Source organism: Carcharodon carcharias, chromosome 28 (assembly GCF_017639515.1).
Source record: "Carcharodon carcharias isolate sCarCar2 chromosome 28, sCarCar2.pri, whole genome shotgun sequence".
NCBI classification, from domain to species: Eukaryota; Metazoa; Chordata; class Chondrichthyes; order Lamniformes; family Lamnidae; genus Carcharodon; species Carcharodon carcharias.
Genome location: NC_054494.1, coordinates 28056478 through 28080537, shown reverse-complemented (window position 1 = coordinate 28080537; position 24060 = coordinate 28056478). Strand labels below are relative to the sequence as shown.

At 46.3% G+C, this 24060-nt stretch overlaps 1 protein-coding gene across 8 annotated transcripts in view; it reads right to left on the bottom strand.

The window, feature by feature from the left end:
- The window catches only part of zmiz1a (zinc finger, MIZ-type containing 1a), a 411800-nt gene that overhangs the window by 157018 nt on the left and 230722 nt on the right, over positions 1–24060 (bottom strand). For all 8 annotated transcript variants that reach the window (XM_041176087.1, XM_041176086.1, XM_041176089.1 and 5 more), the window contains exon 4: positions 11909–12022. In XM_041176087.1, the coding sequence (XP_041032021.1) occupies positions 11909–12022 (114 nt within the window). The remainder of the gene's footprint in view (positions 1–11908; positions 12023–24060) is intronic.

The window sequence follows — 24060 nt, the reverse complement described above, 5'->3', positions numbered from 1 at the left end:
GAATGACCACACACTGCAGCAGTTTTATGATGATTTTCAGCATTATAGCAAGTTTCGGACAGGTTTCCAATTGTATGAGGGCCCCTGGACAATGTTCACTTGCCTCATTTCTGTGTGTGAATTTTTTTTTAACCCCTCTACCACCAAAATAAAAGGAAAATCCGTTGACTGAAAAGCATTTTGTCATGTCCTGAGGACGTGAAAGGCACTATAAAAATGCACATGCTTTCTTCCTCACCTGCTATTTTACCCTCCCCCCCCACCCCCCTGCTCTGTGCTGCCCCTTCAATTAAGGCCTCAGGCACTTCCAACCCTGGAAGCTGTAATATCCCAAAAACTCCTCTTAAGTGGACACCTGCTCCATGAGGGATCTGGCTGCTAAAAAGAGGATCCTGATCAGTGCAAAAATACCTCAAATGGCGGTGGACAGATTTACTACCGTGCGATTTATTTATTTATTTATTTTTTACATGAAACACCATTTGGATAGCCTCGAGAACAAGGGGTCCATATGGAAATGGGTTTTCATGGCAAACCCACTTAGGAGATTGGGACATTAAACGCGCCCTGGGACTCGACCTGTCCATCATCGTCACAGTTCACTAATCAGTCGGTTCTGTCGGCCCAGCGCCCACCACATGTCGCATCTTTCTGTAAACACAAATTCCTTGCTGGCGATCCTGTAATGTTTGGGGGCAGGATGTCTTGAAACATGGTTTCGTCGTGTTGACAGTGCAGCACAGGGGCTCGGAATGCCGGTAGGGAATTTCAAGCTGCTGTGAATGCACAGCAGGGAGGCTGACAGCAGGCTTGATTTTTCAGCCCATTAAGGACAGGGCTGAGCAGACCTACAATTTTCCAATGCTGTGGGGAGCTCACCTGCAATTTATCGACATGTGTTCGCAGCGAGCAAGCAGTGCAATCTTGTGCCACCCCTGACCCAACATGAGACATTGGGTTATTTTCCTTCCTTCTGTACTGAAGGCATGGGCTGGGGTATGGTTAGAGCAAAAAAGGCCTCAATTCAATTATACCCATGTGAGCTTAAAGCAGTAAAAGTACCAGCAGGCTAGTTAAGCACGCAAGGTTCCTCTGCCACTCCTGCCTTCAAATACGCAAGCATCCAGGAAGGATCGCAATAGGTCAAAATCATGGAACTCCCTCCCTAACAGCACTGTGGGTGTACCTACACCACAGGGACTGCAGCAGTTCAAGAAGGCAGCTCACTCCCACCTTCTCAAGGGCAATAAGGGATGGGCAATAAATGCTGGGCCCAGCCCACATCCTGTAAATACATTTTTTTTAAAAATCAGATAGCACAATGGCTATGTTACTGAACTAGTTATCCAGAGGCCTAGACTAATGCTCCAGAGACTAAAATTCAAATCCCACCACAGCAGTTGGGGAATTTAAATTCAATTAATTTAACAAATCTGGAGAAAAGAGGGGCCCGTGGGACATGGATGCTAAAACGTAAGCTTAAAATTCCACACATAAGACAAGCAAAGAGGTGCTTGAAATTGCAAGAACAAAAAAGTCACATCCAGAAAGGAAAAGGCCAGTTATTTCCAGCCATTTGATCAGAACTGAAAAGCTACAGGGATCTCTTCTCGAGGGCAAAGTGAAGGGCAGCAGGAAGAGGGGTCAACCTGGGTGTAGTTGGATGACGGACGTCACAGAGCAGCTCCAGACCAGCTACAGTGGATGTGTGAGGATGGAGCAAGACAGGCGAGTGTGACAAACAGCAAGACTCCTGGGCTACAAGCAGCGGCAGGGTGAACAAAAAAACTAAAGTCAGTAATATGGTGACCGTGAAACTACTAGGTTATTGTAAAGACCCCTCAGTTTCACTGATGTCCTTTAATCTACTGTCCTTAACTGGTCTGGCCTATAGGTGACTGCAGATCCACAGCAAAGTAGTTTACGCTCAACTGTCCTCTGCAATGGCCTAGCAAGCAACTCAGTTGTATTCAAGACGTCAACTTATTAGAGATTAGAGATGCACAATAAATCCTGGGCCTTACCAGTGAAGCCCACCTCCTGGTGAAGGTATAAAAGTGCAGCCGCCTCGGATTGGTTTGCTTTCTCCCCGAGAGATTTTGCCTCAAAGCCTGGATTTTTAAAAGAAATTCTTTTCATGCAACGTGAGCAAAGCCAGCATTTGCTGCCCATCCCTCATTGCACTTGAACTGGACATTTCAGAGGACCGTTAAGAGTCAACCACATCGCTGTGGGCCTGGAGTCACGTGTGGGCTGATCTCCTTCCCTTACAGGACATCAGTGAACAAGATGGGTCGCTATGACAATCGATGATAGTTTCAATGGTCACCATGACTGAGACGAGCTTTATATTCCAGGGATTTTTTTAATTAATTAAATTCCACCAGCTGCCATGGTGGGATTTGAACTCTTGTCCCCACAGCATTAGCCTGGGCCTCTGGATTACTAGCCCAGTGACATCACCACTGCGTCACTATCTCCCCCCGTCGCTGGTTTGAATGCCTAATCTACCTGGAGCTAGCCAAAAGGGCAGGAAGTGATGTTGACCCCTGGAGGTGGTACTGAAGTGCTGTTGAACAAACCAGTGTGGCCTCAAATTCATTTGAGCACCACAGCCAGTGCGGTCAATGGTAATGCTGGAATATAACTGTCGTATTAAACATTCCTCTGATATCAGTTAGGAATTAGAAATAAAAAAAAAACAGAAAATGCTGGAAATGCTCAGCAGGTCCGGCAGGTCCGTCTGTGGAGAGCGAGTCAGGGTTAATGTTTCAGGTCTGTGTCCTTCCATCAGTTCTCTTCTAATGTAAGAACGCAGGCCTGAAATGTTCACTTTGTTTTTCTTCACATTTCCAGCACCCACGGTATTTTGCTTTATTATTAAGAATTAGAGACCTTTTCGTCAGATGATATCAGTTCATGTTTTCAGTCTGTTTTCAGGCCAGTGACTTCTGCTCCTCGACCCCCAGACTCCAGCCAATCGCAGAGCCAGAGCCCAGGGTCAAAGTTCAATGGCACAAATAGTTCGATCTTAACTGGCTGTAAAAGTAATTTTCACTTTCAAACATGGGAGGCTCTGTTTAGTGGAAGTCTAGAATTACACAGTGGACGGGTGTCCTGGGGGAGGTGGATTAGAATTAAGATGCTGACATTTTTCAAACTGTTTACTGCCTAGCCCTAATCCTGACGCTCGGCCCATCAGAGAATCTCAGTGCTCCTCCATTTCTAAAACAGTCATGTTACAGAGTACTTGTGTCTGAGGGATTTGCCTTTTCTCCCCATATTCAAAGTGTTTTATTTGAGGATCATATTGCTCTGCAAAAGTTAACAACCTTTCACTGAGCTCCAGCCACCACAGGTGAGTGGTTTTGTATCCTGGCTTAGAGTGATCTAGACTAGGGAGGCTACAGGTTTAATCCCCAATCTGGGTCGAGGTTACTGACCTCAGTGTCAGTGGTTAACTGGGCACCACAGCTGGCCATGGGGTGCCTGCAGTGAAGGAAGGGGGAAGTGGGTCAGCCTATCCAGTGACCCACTTTAGCTTTCTCCCTCTGAGGTTGCAAGTGCATTGGCTGGCTGAACACAGAATTGGGTTCCCACAATATCCTACAGCCGGGTGACACTCAACATCAAACATCACACACAAGTAAAGGCCACATGGGGCTGAGATGTCACAAAGAGGGGCCAGTGACCCTGGAGAAGGTTTTACAGGGGGAGAATACAGGGAGGTTGAAAGCTCTATGCAGGTTGCACACTGGCTTTACGTTTGTTTAATAGTTTTTCTCACCAATTTGATTCTTCCCTACCAGGTGCTGAAGCCTCACTAGAGGGGGTCAGCCTCACCATTGAGGCCTCTGGAGCTTAAACCAGGCCATTTTCTTAGTTCTGTAACCCATGAAAGCCGAGGTCAAATGCGGCACTATTACTCCCCTGGCTGAGATCAGATACCTGGGCATAGGAGCAGCTGGAGGCCATTCAGCCCCATAAACCAGTTCAATCGGATCACCTCCTGTCTGTAGAACAACTCCATTATTTCCTTTTCTCCATATCCTGGACACCCTCACCTTACAAAAATTGAGCAATGGGTTTTGAAGATTTCAACTGTTTCCAGAATCCAGAGACTTCCCAGTTTCCAGCACCAGGGGCGGGATTAATACAATATTTTAGCGGTCAATCTGGGTAAAATTTCTTTTTCTCTCCCCACCCCCCCCCCGCCAAATATCATCTGAGACCGAGCCAGTGGATTGGAGGGGACTCCAATTTGAAACTCTGGCCTGTAACTGGGTGCCAGAATTGGTCTCAGTGCCCAGGACATGAGAGGATAGAGAAAGTATAAAGAGGGAGGAAAATCAAGCTGGGTAGTTGTCCTTGTTTACTGTCCGTCCACCCTCACTGGAGGCTGGACACATGCAAAAGCTTGGATATGGACAGACTGAGTTCAGCTCTGATGCTGACTCAACGATCAACGTGAAAACTGGCTGCCACCATCAATAATGGCTGGTTGCAGGAAGCAGGGTGGGTCTGTCAGCTTCACAGAGCACAGGGACGCCACAGAGCTTCACCTCCTGAAAAGCGGCAAGATGAAACGCTTGTTACAATTTTGTCAATAATAAAAAAAAAGGTGGCTCTTTGCTTTTACATGGGAGTCAATAAATCCTGGGGTGGTGGCCTCCGAACTAAACTGACAAATGTTTCTGTGACAGATATTTATTGACGCTTGTTGGAGCCACGAGGGTACCAAGTGTTGGGAAGTTGTGGATTTAACTGGAATCTTATGGAGATGTCACTAAGCCTTTTGACTAACTGCCTATCCCAACATATCATTCCCTTTCAGCCTACACCAGGTAGGCTATTGGGCAGAGAGAGAGCGATGTATCAACTCCATGGAAAGAGGGGTGCGCAGCCCAGTTTCTCCTCCTACTTTCATGTATCCAGGTAAACACTGGAGATGCGGAAGAGGTGAAGAGTGGATCTCACCAATGGCTTCCTCACGTTATCATCAGTGAGTGGCTTTGGTGGAAGTTTAGCATAGCAAGCACAAACTCAATCAGCAGCCCCTGTTATGCTGGGTCAATTGAAGCCAATGGAAAAACATCGGGCACAGTGGGGGGATCAGCACAGTGGGGGGATCAGCACAGTGGGCTGGATTTTACTCTCCTCTGCCGGTGGGTTTGAAAGCAGGGGGGGTTCATAAAATGCAGCCTGTGGCCTTCTCACCCCCTCCTACCCACCTGCAATTTTAATGGAGGGCGGGGGAAGGTTTGGAAGCCTGCCCACCCTTGGGCCTATCGAGGCCCTTGAGTAGCCAATTACTGGCCACTCAAGGGTCTCACCCGGTCTCTGCCACTATTTTACCTGCAGCATTGGGGTGGCCCATGTCATGCAGGAGGCCCAGCTGCTTCAGTTGTGTGGGGGCTGCTGTTGGGTTAGCTGGGAGTGGGGGTGAGGGTGGGGGGTAGGGGGGTGGGGGGGCGGTGGAGAGATCCTCTTTTGTGGATCCCTTGTGTCCATTGCAGGCAAAACCCCCCCACCCCACAATGGTGACACTTTCCCATTTACCCTCCCACCCTAGGCTCTCAAATCCGGCAATGCCCCACCCCCCGCCACCAGGCTTGCCAGCCTGACCCTGCCAAAACCCACCCTTTCCTCGCAACCCCACCCCCCCCACTCACCACGCCTGTGTGCGCGGCTCCAGTGATGATCTTGATTGGCACTGCCTGGTGTCCCAGCGGTGCCCACCATCCCTGCCTGCTGCTGCTGGGACCCAGCAGAGCTACTGGTCATCGACTGAAGCAGGACATCCTGTCCCAACTGGCCAGTAAATGACAACTAGTCTTACCGCAGCGCCCCGCCAAATCCGGCCCTCGGTGCTACGAACAAAGACCACTTCCACCCCCATAACGCTGATGCAGATACAGGGTCTCACCGTCTCCGAGGTCTGGAAGAGGGACAGTTCCATGCCAGAGTACAGTGGGGCAACTCCTGTGGGGGTGCTAGTTTGATCAGGCTGTCAGGAAGCATGTCTGCATGCAAAGGGTAGCAGAAATTGAGAACTCTTTCCACCCCCACCCCACCTCCATCCCCCAAAATGCTGTTGAGCCTGGGGGCCTATTGAAAATTTCAACACTGATTTTTTTTTAGGCAAAGGTATTGATGATAAGGAACTTAGGGCAGATGGAGTCAAAATAGAGATTAGCCGAGGTCTAAGTGAACGGCAGAACGTGGTGGAGCATCTGAATGGCGCATTCCTGTTCCTCATTACTGAATTAATTCCTTGAATTTTAATGAGGGAAATAAATCACCCCCCCACCACCCCCCCCCGCAGCTCTTTAAAAAGAAAATGCAGAGCTATATGGGTGAAGTATTTCTCCAATTCTGTTCTGAATTGAATCTGCCTCGATCCCGCTTTCAGGCAGCGCATTCCTGATTACAACTCACGATGCAACAAAAATAAAAAATCTTCCTCTGGCTCTTTCACCCATCCCCTGTGCCCGTGGTTATTTGCTCTATCAAACCTTCTTCCCGCTCGGATGACAGATCGTCGACCTGAAATGTTAACTCGGTGTCCCCCCCCCCACGCCCCCACTTCTCTGCCGGGTCCGCTAAGCGCTTTCCAGCATTTTCCGCCTTGCTTTCCGGCGTCCACAGTGTTTTTGCTTTGGCTGGTGTGGGACACGAGCCCACGGTGACGAAATGTGAAACTTGGGCCAAAGGAGCAGAAAAAATGAAGTCCGAATAAACATGTTGTGAAACCTCAATTCAATAGCGTCAAACTTATTGGAGGGATTAGTGTCGCCTACAAAATTTCTGTGCTGGCTAAATTCCATGCATTTAGAGCAGAACCATTAGGGAGGCATGCTAAACAGCATCATCCAAAGTTCCTGGTAACCAGTGTACATGCTATCAAAACAAAGGAAAGGGCCCTGAATCAAATATGCAACGGCTGCCTGCCAAAACTGCACAGCCCTTTCCCACTGCTACTGCAGAGTGAACACACTACCTTACAGGGAGGAAAACAGGGATGTACACATTGTAATGCGACAGTAGCTAAACACACTCGAACATAAAGGTTAATATCTTTTTAATAGCCGCTGAATTACTTGTCCGGATTCTCAGAGAAAGCTGTATTAACTTGTTTGCCAAAAAACATTAAACATCATCACTGCTAACCGTCTGCGAACATGACATAAAGCAGAATCCTGTTCCATCTGGCTGCTTTACTCAAAGGACCCCTTGCTTTTTTTTTTAAAAAAAAACAAGTCAGAGACCTGTGTGGTCACGTGTGAAAGGAAAAGGGCCACTGCATCAATCTGGATGTTACCGGGCTCGGTCAACACTATACATTTTAAATGTAAAGATAAGGCAAACCAGCTTATCTTACAAATTGTAGCATTTATACTTTTGCATTCGATTTATTAGTCTCTGCTAACAGTCCAGCGTCACTGCTGAGATCCGAGGCACTGTTTAGTAACTCAGGGGACTGTCAAATGATGGATTGGTTCTGTGTACAAAATATCAGCAGCAAAATGGTCCCCAAGCTGGACAGCAAAGAGTCTCAGCATTAGCAATCGTGAAGTACATGCTGTTGCTTTCTAACATTTGCCACAAGGGGGCAGATCAGTTTGCTTTCTCTTAATGAAACAGCAGCACAAATTCTTAGCCAGAATAATCCAGTGTACAACCCAATGTCCTTCCATTTAAATGAGGGGAAGCAGACCAAGAAGAAAAAATGGTAACAGATTGCATACTAAGCAGTGTTCAGGCTTTCGATTTGTTTCTTTACTTCAATGCCAGTGATATGCATGCCCCCGATCGAGTTTGATAGCCCCCCACCCCCACCATGTCCCTCGATTCCCTGAAACGCTAACAATCTATAACCGGAGTCTTGAATACAACCAACTGAGCGTCCACAACCCGCTAGGGTAGAGGGCTCCAGAGATTCACAACCCCTTGGGTGATGAAATTTCTCTTCATCTCAGCCCTAAATGGATGAACCCTTGTTCAGTGACTCTGACTCTGTGATCTGGACCCCTGGACCCCCACTGTCAAGGGAAACATATTCTCAGCATCTGCCTGTCAAGTCTCTGAAGAAATTTATATGTTTCAATTGGAACACCTCGCATGCTTCTAAACTCCAGGGAACATCAGCCTGGATGACTCAATCTCTCCTCATGGGAAAAACCTCCCCATCCCAGGAGCCAATCTAGTCCAAAGCCAAGGGTCATTAAATAAAAAGGTTGCCACTAATAAATTAAATAAAGATTTCAGGAGAAACTTCAGCAAGAGAACAGTGAGGAATGCTTCCTACTTCCCTCTGAAATGTTTCAGTTCAAGCCAGGAACACTTAAGAGGAAATGCTTTCAATTCTCAAATTTCTAATCGCTGTGCATGTTCCCCTCCTTCCTCTCCTCTCCCCCAACCCACCACCTCATCTGAAAGACAGCACCCTCCAGCAGTGCAGCACTCCCTCAGTACTGCACTCGAGTTTTGGCCTTTATTTTTGTGCTCAAGCCCTGGAGTGGGACTGGAAGCTGAATGAAGGAGGGGCAGGAGGAGGTCCATGTGAAGCATAAACACCAGCATCAACCAGTTGCCCCCTGTGGGTGATTACAGGAATCTTAGAAACCTACAGCGCCTCTGAAGAAGTTCATACGTTTCAACTGGATCGCCCTGCATGCTTCTAATCTCCAGGGAACATAGAGCTGAACTACTCCATCGCTCCTCATAGTCCAAACCTCCCCATCCCAGGAACCAATCTAGTCCTGGGGTGGAGGCTATTCAGCCCATTGTACCCGTGCTGGCTCTTTGGAAATTGCAGTCATGTTTAGTTCCACATTTCTGCATTTTGTCTGCAACACCGTACATTCCTCACCCACAACTACCTAACTCGCTTTTAAAATTATTTAAGGAATCTGCTTCCACAACACGAGAATGTTCCAGCCGACAACTCATTAAGAAAACTCTCCTCTCTAGATCCTTTCAGCAATGATTTTGAATCTCTGACCTCAGGATACCACCAGAGGGAATAACTTTTCACTAGCTGCTCTTAACAATATCTCTCACCCTCTTGAAAACCTCTATCGGATTACCTCTTAACCAACCTTCTCTATTCCAAGGAGAAGGGTCCTAACTTTTCCAACACCTCCTCATAACTGAAGTCCCTCATTCCAGTGGTACATTAATCCTTGGTTTACATGTTTTTGTGCTATCTGCCAAATTTAATGGAAAATTAACATGGGGCATTGCAGCAAGTTATACAGATAGGGAGCGCACACAATTCAACTGTGTACCTTGATAATTCTCTTCACAGAGTCTGTTATTGACTTTAGGGTCCCTGGGATAAAGAGGGAAAAATAGCATGTGGTTCACTTTGTGACCACTGGTTAGATCTCAGCTATGAAGTAATGCGTTCAATTCCAGGCCTCGTGCTTACTAAGGGTATCTTGGCCTGGGAGTTGGTGCAGAGGAGATTTACTAGAATTATACCAGGGATGAGGGACTTCAGTTATGTGGAGAGATGAGAGAAGTTGGGCAACCTTAGAAATCTTAGAAACCTACAGCACCTCTGAAGAAGTTCATATGTTTCAACTGGATCACCCTGCATGCTTCTAAACTCCAGGAACATAGAGCTGAACTACTCCATCGCTCCTCATAGTCCAAACCTCCCCATCCCAGGAAGGGAGCTTCACAAGAGGAATTCAAAATTCTGAGGGGTTTAGGCAGAATAGGTGGGGAGATATTGCTTCAACCGGCAGGAGGGTGATGAGCAGAGGGCTCTGATTTAAGATACTGGGTAACCAAAACAGATAAGGAGCAAAAATGCAGGCAGTTGTGATCTGGAATGTGCTGCCCAAAAGGGTGGTGGAATGAGACGCAATAGTAACTTTCAAAAGGTAAACACACTAGAAAAGGAGAAATTTGTTACGAGGATAAAGCAGCAGGAGGTGGGACTAATTGGATAGCTCTTTCAAGGAGCCAGCACACTCATGATGGCCTCCTTCTGCGCTGTATGATTCCATGGTCACTATTCAGTGATAACCGTGTGCCTTAGCGCGAGAAACCTGAATAGTCGACGGCCTCGCTCACTGTCACCCATGAATGGTGAAGAACTTCCAACTTGATGTGACTGGACAGCCACTCACCGGGCACTGCCTTCAGGAAAGGGGGCAAGGGTGGGGAATGTGAGAAAAAAAAATAGACTTACTCACATACGCTTAAAGAGATCTTAACCCAGTATAAAGGACTTTGGAAAAGTGGGCAGGGCAAATAAGGATGGAGTCAATGAAAGGCAAATGAGGAAAACTGACTCTTTCCACAATCAATTTATTGGTGGGACCAGCGTTCAGAATAGCCCAAAACAGCTGTAAACGCTGACTGCTGCAGCACTGTGTAAAATAGAGGAGCAGAAGCTTAATTAATTTCTCTAAGACACATATATATGCAGTGCATGCTGCAGTGCTTTTAAATATTTACACGTTCTGCACAATCTCTTATCCCACTCATTAATAGTGAACTGCACAGAGACCTCTCACAATGCTAATGTCATTATGATGCCAAGAGGCTAAATGGGTTTTAATTTGCCTCCCAAATGCAATAAAGCTCAAAACTAATCTGTTTCTAAAGGCTGCAGAGAGGGTCAGAGAGAATAAAAGGATACCGTATCTGTAATTAAAATAACATTGTGTTGGGTGGGTGTCTCAAGGTCTGCAGAAAGTCTTCCACCGTCTGAAGCCACAATCCTCAGAAGTAGAGTCATTTATCATATTTTGTATTTATCGTTATCTCACTGTAACATGTAAAATTGTTAACGGGGTTGACAGTGTAGGTGTAGAAAAGCCGTTTCCCCTTGGTTGGGAAACCTAGAACATGGGGTCACCATCTCCGAATAAGGCACCAGCCATTTAGGACTGAAATAAAGAGAAACTTCTTCACTCAAAGGGCTGCGACTCTTTCGAATTCTCTAGCTCGGAGAGCTGGGCATCCTCAGTCAACGAGTACATTCAAGGCTTAGATACACAGATTTTGGGAGAATCAAGAGATTTGGGGATCAGGCAGGAAAAATCAGTCACGATCTTACTGAATGGCAGAGCAGACTTGAGGATCATTTACCTTACTCCTTCTCCTGTTTCTTATGTGCCGCTTTAAACATCTCACTGCCAGTGTATGGAGTGCAAGAAATAAACTGTGTAGCTTCTAGTCACATCTCTCAGGAACATTTCAAATTGTTTCACTTCCAATGGATTACTGTGAAGTACAGTGACCATTGTTACATAAGACAGCAGGCCATTTTACACATAGCACAGCCACTCCAAGTCTTGGAGATTTGCTTGGGACGTGATGGTTAACCTGGATGCTCGAACTTCATGTTCCACTTTGAATGCTGCAATGGGATCCTTAAACCCACAGGTGCCAATAGAGATAGCAATATAATGAGCAGGATAAAACGTAACTGGTCTTCACGTGACACACGTCAATTATAAAAGCATGAGCATTATCTTGTAACTTAACTTCCTGACACTGAGGTTAAAAGTATTACCGGATTGAAAAAAAATGTAACACTTTGCATTCTCTCTCTCCTTCCATGTTGTACCTTGCCTATGGATTTAATAGGAGCAAGCAAACCCTTGGTAATGTTTGTCCGTGTTCACAACCTCCTGCTCGGAGGTCACAGCAGAGACGCTTGGGAATCGCGACAGGTGCAAAGAGGTCATTTTTGTCAAAGGAGAGGGACCCATGAATTCAGGACTCGGTGACCTTTGGAGTGCACACCTGCTGGGGAACTTGAAGAGCTGGCCAACCAAAAGGAGCACAACACACGCCAGGCCTGGACGTTGCTTTAACCTCTATCGTCAGGGAGCCATGTTAACAACAGCAAGGGGCAAATACCGTCGACACTGTGCTAACGTACCGTCAAGCAGCCCATCAGACTCTGCTCGAAAGGGCGTTGAAAGGCACGTGGGTCACCACACCAGTCAAGAAGTTCAGTGGCAGCAGTCTGGAAGTTCGCAGGGTTCTGTAAATGCTGCAGCAAAGAGAGAGAAACTCAGTTCAACCGATAGAAAGTGAAAATAACAGTTAAATCCACAAGTTCATATAAGATCCATCAGATGTACAGTGGTGCACAGCTCCAGGGTGCCAACCAACCCTTGCATTCCCCCCCCAGATGTGCCTGTGCCACCTCCTGACACTATTAATGGGTTAAGGACTCAGGTATTGCAAGGTTTCGCAGCAGAACAGGAATTAATACATTTTAACTGCAGAACTTGCCCAGTGCTGAAAATTCCTTTTTGCATTTTGCTACAATCTGTCTCAGAGCCTCCAGGTTAAGAGAGGCTATTATCGAGTCCTGAGGTGTTGCAAATCTAAAATAAAAACTGAAAATGCAAGAAATGCTCAGCTGGCCAGGCAGAATCTGTGGAGAGAGAAATGGAGTTAATGCTTAAAGTTGATGGGCCGAAGGGCCTCTTCTGCACTGTGAGATTCTGTGATGAGTTGCGATGTAAGGTCATCAACCTGAAACATTAAATCTGCTTCTTTCTCCACAGATCCTAACTGACCTGCTGGGGACATTTTCTGTTTTTATTGTTATATAATCACCCTCTTTGTAAAAGGCTGTGTGTGTGTGTGTGTGTGTGTGTGTCTGTGTGTGAATGTATGTTTGTGTGTGTGTGTGTGTGTGTGTGTGTGTGTCTGTGTGTATGTGTGTGTGTATCTGTGTGTGTGAATGTATGTGTGTGTGTGTATGTATGTGTGTGTGTGTATGTATGTGTGTGTGTGTATGTATGTATATGTGTGTGTGTGTCTGTATGTGTATGTATATGTGTGTGTGTATGTATATGTGTGTACGTATACGTGTGTGTATGTATATTTGCGTGTGTGTGTGTGTGTGTCTGTGTCTGTGTGTGTGTATGTATATGTGTGTCTGTGTGTGTCTGTGTCTGTGTGCGTGTGTGTATATGTGTGTGTGTGTATGTGTCTGTGTGTGTATGTATATGTGTGTGTGCGTGTGTCTGTGTGTGTGTGTATATATGTGTGTGTGTGTCTGTGTGTGTGTGTGTATATATGTGTGTGTGTCTGTGTGTGTGTGTATATGTGTGTGTGTGTGTGTCTGTATATATGTGTGTGTGTGTGTGTCTGTATGTGTCTGTATGTGTGTGTGTCTGTGTGTGTGTGTATATGTGTGTGTGTGTGTGTCTGTATATATGTGTGTGTGTGTGTGTGTGTCTGTATGTGTCTGTATGTGTGTGTGTCTGTGTGTGAGTGAGTGCCAGATGGCAGTACAATCAGGCTGCATTCTAATGTCCCCTTTAAATAGCCCAGCAACACTCGCTTCAGAATCTCATACATGAGGATGGAGGGTAACAGCCGAGAGTTATGGAACTGAGCCCTCGGAACATGAGGAGGAGGAGAAAGGGAGAGGAAAAACTGACAAAATAGAACAACAACCTTTCATCAAACAGACTGAAATGCTGAAGGGATGTTAAATCATTGCACTAACACAAGATGCCCAAACCTCTGCCAAGCACCACTTGGCAAGCTTTCAGTTTCAATATCTAATTCGGAACCATCTTCAAATCTTTCAAAGTCTGTTACAAAAGAAATTAAAACCCATAATCATACAGCATTAAAATTTCATGTGCACCTCGTTACTTGTGGTATTTACAAAGACTTCTGGCCCCCTTGACCAATGCCCTGCAGTTGGCAAAGATTATTAGGCTTCGCAACAAGTAAAACGAGATAAAGGGTCCTTTGCGTATTCATCTTGCAGAGGACTACAATGGAACATTAATCTCCATTTGAGAGTGTGAGAGCACTGTGTTCCTTTCAGATAATGGGGAAGGAAATTGGTATCTCTGGTCAATTTCCACACCCAAAGCTGACATTGGAAAGAAGGATTCTGATTGACTGCCCCGACATGTTCCTTGCACATTAGTTTTTCTGTTGGACAAGTTCAAGTTGAAGGGGTCTGGGGCAAAACTTCCTGTTCTTTGTTACGTGCCCTTTAATTCTGCACTTAGTTCAAAAATAAACGCTCTGTCTACTGAAAATTAACAACACAGGTTGAAGCCAGCAGGATAAGTCAATAAGGTCATTAAAAAAAAAACCACATGGATGCTTTGTTTTATAAACAGAAACAGAGTACAGAAGCAAGATGATATTCTAAGCCTTTATAAACCCAGTAGTTTGGCCTCCACTGGAATACCGTGTTCAATTCTGGGCACCACACTTTAGGGAGGTTGCCAAGACCTTGGGGCAAAGGAGATTTACCAGAACAATACAAAGGATGATGGACTTCGATTATACGGAGAGACTGGAAGGGTTGCAACTGTTCTCCTTAGAGCAGAGTAGGGTTACTGAGAGATTTAAAAGAGGTGCTCAAAACGATGAGGGATTTTGGAGATTAAGTAGGGAGAAACTGTTTCCACTGGCAGGAAGGTCGACAACATGAGGACACAAGTTTAAGATAATTGGCAAAAGAATTAGAAGGGAAATGAGGGAGTTTTTTTTGTGCTCTGAGTTATGATAATCAGCAATGCGCTGCCTGAAAGGGCAGTGACAGCAGATTCAATAGTAAGTTTTCAAAGGGAAATGGGTACATATTTGAAAAGGAAAAATTTGGAAGCCCATGGGAAATGAGTGGGATTAACTGGATAGCTGCTTCAAAGAGCTGCATAGGCAAGGCGGACTGAATGTTATTCTACCCGGTAAAATCCGATGATCCGAGGCTCCTACTAAAATGGAAACCACATTGCGCAGAGCGTTGCCAATCCTGCAGGGCTGGCCTGGAGTCTCACAGAATTGAAGATCAATCTCCAGGGCACTGCTGTGTACAACCCTAGAGAAAAATCATCGGGACATTTCTGTGAACATTTCTCCTTCCCAGATATAAAAATATTGAAAATGGGGGAGGAGAAAAAGGCTGTTTGACTGACAGTCAAGCATTAGCCAACTGGCTGTCTCTTTGGGTCATGAGGACTCGAAACGTCAACTCTTTTCTTCTCCGCCAATGCTGCCAGACCTGCTGAGTTTTTCCAGGTAATTCTGTTTTTGTTTTGGATTTCCAGCACCCGCAGTTTTTTGTTTTTATGGCTGTCTCTTTGGCTTTCCAGTTGGTGTAGGAAAGCAGTACATCACAAGGGTGGGTACAAAATTAAAACAGAAAAAATGCTGGAAAAACTCAGCAGGTCTGGCAGCATCTGTGGAGAGAGTAACAGAGTTTCAATGTTTTGAGTCCATATGACTCTTCTTCAGAGCAAGGATGGATGTGTTGGCCAACTAATGGGCTGGAGCATGGGGGCAAGTCATGTGATGAAATCTCCATGGAATACATTTAATTACAGTTGACAACCCTAATTGGGGGCAATTTCCTCTGTGCTTCGAGTAACAAAAGGGTTTCCGATTTCATTGCGGGCACATTGTACCAGTGCGTGGTACATCTTCTCCTTTCAATGGATGTGCGCATCACTGGCAAGACCAGCATTTATTATTGTCCATCTGCAATCGTCCTCGAGAAGGTGCTTGTGAGGCAGCTTCTTGACAACTGAGTGACTTGCCGGGCCATTGCAGAGGGCAATTAAGAATCAACCACATTGCTGTGGGTCTGGAGTCATATATAGGCCAGACCAGGTGAGAATGGCAGACTTCCTTCCCTAAAGGACGAGTGATCCCGGTATGTTTTCACAACAATCCTGTAATCTTGCAGTCACCCAATTACTAAGGCAAGCCTTTTGCTGTCAGATTTATTTAATTAATTGAATTTAAATTCCCTAGCTGCCTTTGTGAGATTTAAACTCTTGATCCCAACTCAATAACCAGGCCTCTGGAATACTAGTCCCCTAACATAACCACTGTGCTACCTTTGCTGAGCATGGTCTATACCAGGGCATTTCTGAATTAATAAATATTCCACAGATAGCCTGAGTGTATTTATGACTTTTAAACAGTTTTCTAGGTGTAACATGGTGAAAGGAATATATTAATAGGGGATCTGAAAAAGATGTACAGCATAGATCAAGTTAAAGTCCTGATACTGCTACTCCATCACTTTGTCTTTTAAACTCCAGTGAGGTTATATGTCTGAGCAAAGCATTTCAATAACTGCAAGTAGGTGATGGATTGGGTTTCCCTTACCGGCTTCAACCTTTTATTCCTTACTGTGTGACCCAGATAACTATCCTTTTCAAAACAACTGTCCGTTTTGATGCACCGTCCTGCTCCTTAATCTTCCCCTCTTCTTGTCCTCGCTCCTCTGAAGATTAGCTCTCGTAACCTGTAGCGATGTTCAACAGACACCCAAGTATTCACCTTCATCTCCCTGACACCAAGGTCTCTGACCTTAAGGCTAAGGTTACAGCTTTCTCACTGAATCTAATCCTGATTATATTTGCAATCTTGTGTTGCTGTTTAGAATTGATGAGGACATGTGGGCTAACAACTTGGGAGAAAACTCTCAAAATAAAGCGAACGCCTTCTGATCAGATGACATTAGAATGCAGAACAGTTTTATACTGAAAAAGGCTCCAAATTCTTTGCTGACTGACAGCACTAATCTATAAAGACAAACTCCATTGTTGTCCCACAGATTAAAAATTGATTATATTCAAATCTTTGGACCTACTGCAAGCCACCTTACACATGAAGTTAACGGTTCTGCACAGCAGGTAGCACTCTCACATCTGAGTCACAAGATTCGGGGTTCAAGTCCCACTCCAAGGCTTGAACACAAAAATCTACAGCAAGAGCGCAGCACTGTCTTTCGGATGAGTCGCTAAACCATGGACCCACCTGCCTGCTCGCTGGGTGTCAAAGGCCCCATGCCACTATCTCGAAGAGGAGCAGGGGGGCTTCTCCCCAGTGTCCTGGCCAATATTTATCCTTCAATGAACATCACAAAAACAGATTACCTGATCATTACCACATGTCTGTTTGTGGGAGCTTGCTGTGTGCAAATTGACAGCCGTATTTCCTACATTACAACAGTGACTACTCTTCAAAAGTACTTCATTTGTTTTAAAGCTCATCGAGATGTCCAGTGGTTATGAAAAGCGCTATATAAATGAAAGTCGTTCCTTCTTATTAAGCTGAGGAGACAGTTTTTGTCTCTGTCATGAAGTTACTAATGTATATAATGTTACTGGAAATTATTTTTTAAAAATAGAGGTTTAGTCTGTGGGTGTGTTGGTGTGTGTTTTAATTGGATTAAAGCCAACTCATCTGGATGCTTTGATGTATAGTAGTTTGAGAAGTAAACATAGAGGTAAAGAATATATTTGCATTTTGTTGAATAGAGCATTCAAGAAGGGGAGTGGAATCTTGCACCTTGCTAGGAGAGACCAAGCAATGTTTATATTATTAATAAAATTGGTACTATGAAAGGGGTTTTGTTAGAAGAGGTAGTGTTCAAAGGGCCTGGTGATACAATGAAAATTTGCATTCAAAGGGTAGGCTGGGTGTAACCTGAGGGGAGTTTGTGTGTGCAGGGCAGAAGCAGGTAAGATCAAAGCAGCTGTAAGCCTACAATTGTCTGCAAAGGAACCCAATTATAAGGAACCTCATTTTGAATTTGTGAGGTGTCTACTTAAAGTCCATGGGTTGATGTTGCCTTAGAGGAGATTAGTTATGATAACTTAAAAAAGTTATGAGAGCGGTCATTTGTAGCCATGTGTGTGTGTTTAAAACCTTGTTGTAAATTAATAAATGTCACTTAAGGACCTTATTCCATCTGCGTCACAATTTTTCAGTCTGCGGGTATAGGCTGGGGCATGGAAAATAGCCTGGCAGCTTTCACTGTGTGGGTTACCTCTTTCAGGTGGGGCGGAGATGGACGGTGGGGGGGGGGGGGGGGTCCCTGTGCCCATTATGATGGTAACCCCCTACCCCTTGTCCCTCCCCCACTAGCCTCTCGAATATGACCCACCCCCTCCCCAACTTGTGCTAGGGTCTCACACCCAAAATCCCCGGACTTCACGTCTTCCCCAGGGCTGCTTGCAGTCCCGGCAATGGCCACTACTGTCTTGTGGCACTGGTGGGAAGGCAGAGCAGCTCTCTGGCGCAGGGCTTCCTGTACCAGAAGGGCAGAAGTCCCACTCTGACCCAATTAAGGCTGCCTCTCGCGTATTATCGCTGCGGGGAGCCAGATTTCACATCGGCGAAAGGCTGACTGCCTTTTAACTCGGTGGGGGGGGGGGGGGGGAATGCGTAGCCCCCAAAATCCACCCCCACCCTACCAAAGAAGATCCTTTATAGTGTACTGATAATTGGGTAGAAATTCAGTCATAGGCAGCAGAACAAAGCAAAACAGACACCCATGAGTGAGAAATCCTTGTTCGTGGTAAATAAGCATGGCAAGAAACCAGTCATTGATTATTGACATATATATATATATATATATTAGTATTTATACTAAGAATCTCTTATTATTAGGCTAGTCATCTTGCTGATGCTGAATGTTAAACCCAGGAAAGGCCTAGGTTTCCAATCAACATAACCAGGACCTACTGTTTAATCTGCAGTTTTTCATTCCGAGCACCCATGGGTCTCGTCCAGTCACTGTGGTACACTGTGAAAATGAGATGGTATTCTGTCTTTCTTTTTTGATATCAAAGGGTGCATGATGGTTGTACATTGAACTTTTCTTAAAGGGTTGCTAACGCAGCACAGTAATCCATGTGCGCGTGGGGAACGTGGAGCCATGCCACTCTGGAGGTAGCATCAGCCATGGCACGTACAACAGGAGCCTGAAGAGGTGCTCAGGTTCATCAAGTCACGTTACCAGGGGCCCCAGGGGCACCGCTTTATTGTTGATGCTGCAATACTGTGACATGACATAACCATTTTATAATTAAAGGGCTGCAGACCCGAATTCTGTAACTGCTGCACACGGGGCCGTTAGGGTTTGCCACCCAGCAATCGTCCCAACAGCAAGGGGAAGTGGTGCAGCGCAGGGGGGAATTACAACAAACGCAAACAGGTGCTTCTGGTGTGAGGATTCCAAGAGAAGCTTGGATTCCTAATCTGCAAAATTAAATAAGTTCACATTGCACCAGTTTAGCTCATATTTATAAATTGCACAAACATGCTTAGGTTACCAATTTGGAAAAGAAATACAAAGTTCAGCATTACTGAAACACTGCTGACATAGCTTTGGTTTGGTGTGGCCTCATCAACACTGTGTATGCCGTGTTTAGCTGACCTTCCAACTCCGCCGTCTTCAGCCACTAAATAAGATAAGTGGGGCCAGGTCGAAATTTGGGTTAAACGCACTTGGCAGTGTCCGTGGTTTTAAAACAGAAAAAGAGTGTACTAAACTGTTTCTGGTGGCCGAGATGGGGCAATTTCCTCCCCGAATTCTGTTCTGAATGATGAATTTTGATTCTGCGTGGCCTCCCCACCCCGACAACCCCCCCCCCCCCCCCCCCCCCCCCCCCCCCCCCCCCCCCCCCCCCCACCGGCTCCCTCCATTCCTCTTTCTCAGGTTGCTGCGTCTCAACAGAGCTGCGGCTTTTTACAGAAACTATTTCCCCCTTGGGGACCAGCTAAAATTAATGTCAGCTGCCAACTGCCTCTCCAGTAATGACATGGTGGAGCTTCTGTAGCGCAGCTAATTTCTCCGGAGCAGCAAAGCTTAAAGGGAATAAAATGCTACAGCCACCTTGGGCGTCTCGTGCTCAAGAGACAAAAATATAAAAAAAAGAAGAATTGCACACAAATGTCCTGATACGGAGGATGTTTGCGATAATGAGGCGGTCTGTTGAAAAGAACATTTAATCAGAGATCAGGGTCACACCCCACACATTCGACATGGGTTTGCTTAATGTGAACAAATGGATAAAGAAAGCTTTCTCGTCAGTAGAAGGCAATACTCGGGCGATGTTAAGCACGGCATTCTCAGTTTTAACGGTGACAGTTGTGCGTGGGGCTGCAGTGTATAAGATGAGGAAAAAGACACGGAAGTTCAGTCTGGCTAAACTGGTTAACACCACCAATACCGTAAATGACAAAATATACACGTTCTAAGAAAGAACGGGCGCCACACTTTAGTTTACCGATTGGATGCGCCAACTCTCAGCAATCTTGTAGGAGGCCAGGGGAAGGCCCTCAAGCCTGTTTCTCCTCCCCACCCCCCCCCACCCCCACCCCAACCCCCCTGGGATGACAGCATCGCTGGCAAGGCCAGCATTTGTTACCCATCCCTAAGCACCTTCGTCAAGGTGGTGGTGAGCTGCCTTCCTGAACCGCTGCAGTCCGTGTCATGTAGGTACACCCACCGTGCTGTTAGAGGGGGTGTTCCGAGATTTTGATCCAGCGACAGTGAAGGAATGACGATATAGATAGGCGAATACCGTGAACGGTTTTGGTCCCCTTATCGAAGGAGAGGTATACTGGCGTTGGAGGCAGTCCAGAGAAGGTTCACTAGGTTGATCCCGGGTATGGAGGGATTTTCTAATGAGGAGAGGCTGAGTAGGTTGGGTCTGTACTCGTTGGAGTTTAGAAGAATGAGAGACGACCTTTTGAAACATACAAGATTCTTGGCAGGCTTGTCAGGGTAGATGCTGAGAGGTTGTTTCCCCTTGTGGGAAATTCCAGGACCAGAGGGCATAATCTCAGAGTAAAGGGTCACCCATTTAAAACAGATGGTGAGGAATTTCTCTTCTCAGAGGTAGTGAATCTGTGGAATTCTTTACCGCAGAGGGCTGTAGAGACTGGGTCAGTAAGTATATTCAAGGCTGAGATAGACAGATGTTTAATCAGTAAGGGAATCAAGGGTTAAGGGGAAAAGAAAGGAAAGTGGAATTGAGGATTATCATATCAGCTATGATCTCACTGAATGGCGGAGCAGACTCGATGGGCTGAATGGCTTACTCCTGCTCCTACGTCTTATGGTTTTATAATTCGAAAATCCTCTATGTGTAAACGGCTCCTGTCAAGTGAGGCTGTGCAATAAGAATCCCGCTCTTGGGACAGTGCAAACTCACAGCGCCAAACTGCCCCAAAATAGGCAATCTCAGTCAGAGAACGCAGTCGGTGGCTGTGGAGGTGATCATGGTGATGAACCTTTATGGTTTTGGCAATAATGGCAGCATTCCGCAGTTTACCATATACTGTTGTGCAAGGGAGGTCACCGACATTTTCCACTCATTGTGAGCTAGCTCCATTTCTTCCCTCTCTTGCTCGAGGTGAGCCATTGCTTTTTGACTGTGTGTTGGGAGAGCCTCTGGGGCATCTTTCCCGCTTCCCACCGAGCTCCACCCAGGCCTTCAGCGGAGCATCCAAAAAAGCTTGCAGCTCGCTCCGTTTTCCACAGCTTCCACAGGGTCAGATTCACCCCCGGCGCGACTGCCAGCGCCTACCCCCAGCTACAATGCACCTGCTTCTTTAAGCAGCGTCGGCTAGCTTCAGGAATTTACCATCCTGGGCTTCCGGCTAATGCGTGCAGCTGAGGAGCTGCGCAGTCAGTGCAGGCTGCACAGCACGTAGCTTCCAGTCAAAAGAGCAGGCTGTGTGAAGCTGGCGTGCTGTCTGCATAACACTGATTGGGCGCAGATTAATTGTGCACCGTGATCCGATCCCGTGCTCATTTTCAGGGATATCCAATTTACCCATTTATGCCGGGATAGTGCAAAACAAAACACTTCTTTAAATTAGCTCCTCCTACAGAATTCACCATTTGCCAAGTTGCCAAATTGGCACTGTGCACTCAGGGTAGATACCAAAAAGAATCAAAGCTACCTGCTCACAGGTCGAGGAGGTACCTGCAGGCAGCTTCTCATGCCCCATAGTTGCAGTGGCCTGAATTTCCCTCACTCGCTCATTGTCCTGGTGGATTTAACTCGCCGCCCCAGGCTGTGGGTGGTTAGCGATGCTGAGGAACAGCGGGGCTGAATGGACCATGACGCTACAAAGTTAAACCAGCCCACCAGATCTGCAGGTACTCTGACCGGGTTATGTTGGTTCAAGTCCCAGGCTCACCCGTCACACCAAATCGCCTGCTCGCTGTGATTTTCTCGAATTGTAGCCAGGCCATCTACTCAACAGTCACAGGGCAGGACATGTTTGTAACGTGAGACTGAGTCGATGGTCCTCCTGGAGCTCATTCTCATCAGTGTTTTTCACCTTTAAGCAAGCCTCCCCCTCTCCTTGGTTTACATTCACCCAAAACCAGGAGATCCCCACACTGTGGCCCGCGAGCTCCAATGGAGTTGCAGAAGCCACATTTGGGGTGGTGACCCTTGCCCCTCTTCCAAGGCAGCAATGGTGACTGTGGAGAGGAGGCTGCCCAGTCTGGAGGCTCCTAGTTGGTCAGATCTGGGCCCACTGGATCGATACCACCAAACAGCCAGGGGAGACAGTGAGCCCAAAGCGCTCTTCAATATCAGAAACTAAACTTTAGCAGGGTGTTTGAGTGGCCTGGGATGTTCATGCACCGACTTCACACAGGCACAAACCACCAAGTGTAACTCAATTACTGACAGAGTGAGGGAGAAAGCAGGAGGGCTGGTAGCGGAGCTGGGAGTGAGAGTGGCAGCTTCAAACTTCACTGCATTTCAGCTCCTGTCTGCCTGTTGTACAGGCTCCTTAGCCCAGGATAGGGACTGGGTGAGTGGGGTTAGGAAGAGGCGCTGGTTTGTGTGTGTGTGTGTGTGTGGGGTGTTGGTGGTGGTGGTGGTGAGGAGAGGGGTTGGGAAGACAGGTGTTGGGGGGTGCAGGGTAAGAGGGACCTGAACGTGTGTGCACGCACACACGCATGATAGGGTATGGGCGTGGGACGAGAGGCATGTGTATCGGGTGGGGGAGGGGTGCTGTGTGCATGTATGTGGGGGGCTGGTTGTGGGGGGCAGGGGCTGATTACAATGAGTGAGGGGTGGAGTAGAGGGGCTACATACACTGTGTCTTCTATCACCCTATGTGTGAAAAAGTGCTTTCTGGCAATGATCCTGCAGCAGCCCAGCTTTAATTTTAAAGATGTGTCCCTTCGTTCTGAATTCTCCCTACTGAGGAAATAGTTTCTGTCAAATCCTTCAATCATCTTAAACAGCTCAGTTCAGATCAACACCAAATCTTCTATATTCAAGACAACAGAAGCCTGATTTATGCAACCACCCTTATAATTTAGCCCTTTTAGCCCAGTCTCAGAGTTTAATTTTAACACAGGCGCCTGCAGTGCAATGTTTCTCCTCATTCTGAGGCCATTTTGTTTTTGAACAGACAGCCTTTGAACACTCTGCCTTCTGAAGCTGGGAGTCACTCAGTTCTTACACCTACTGGGCAGTCTAGGGGTCAGAGTCCCGCCCATTCCCATTTGCTGCCACATCCAAAAAAAAAGGTCTGTTTTGATTGGACATTTTAAGTAAGGCTGAATTCAGAACGGTGGGGCAACTTTCAACACTTTATTTATTTTTTTATAAACACCACAAATTCCAGGTTTTCGGAATCTGCTCTCATTTCAGAAAGAAATAAGCCTTTGCTGCTTTACCTGCTTTTTTAAAAAAAAATCTTAAAAGTCTCTTTCATGGGATGTGGGCATCACTGTCAAGGCTGGTACTTGTAGCCCATCCCTCGTTACTCTTGAACTGAGTGACTTGCTCGGCCATTTCATGGGCAATTAGTGGTCAACCTCATTGCTGTGGGTCTGGAGTCACGTGTAGGCTAGACCTGGTAAAAGATGGCAGGTTTCCTGCCCTGCAGGACACAAGCGAGGCAGCTGGGTTTTTAAGAACAATTGGTGATAGTTTCATGGGCACCATTACTGAGGCTAGCTTTATATTCCAGATTTACGAACTGAATTTAAATTCCAGCAGCTGCCGTGATGAGTTTGAACCCACGTCCCCAGTGCTTTGGCCTGGGCCTCTGGATTACTAGTCCAGTAACATTATCATTTATACCACCATCTCCCCCTTCTGCCAGCTGCCATTGGCCATTTGAGGAGGAAGCCCGTTACAAACAGATGCCTTTTGACTGATTTTTAGCCAACTGAGACCTAGTTCACTTCCTGATGGAGGGTGTCTTACTGGGGTTTGATTACACGGAACTCTGTAGCTGTCAACAGAACCTTCCCCTAAT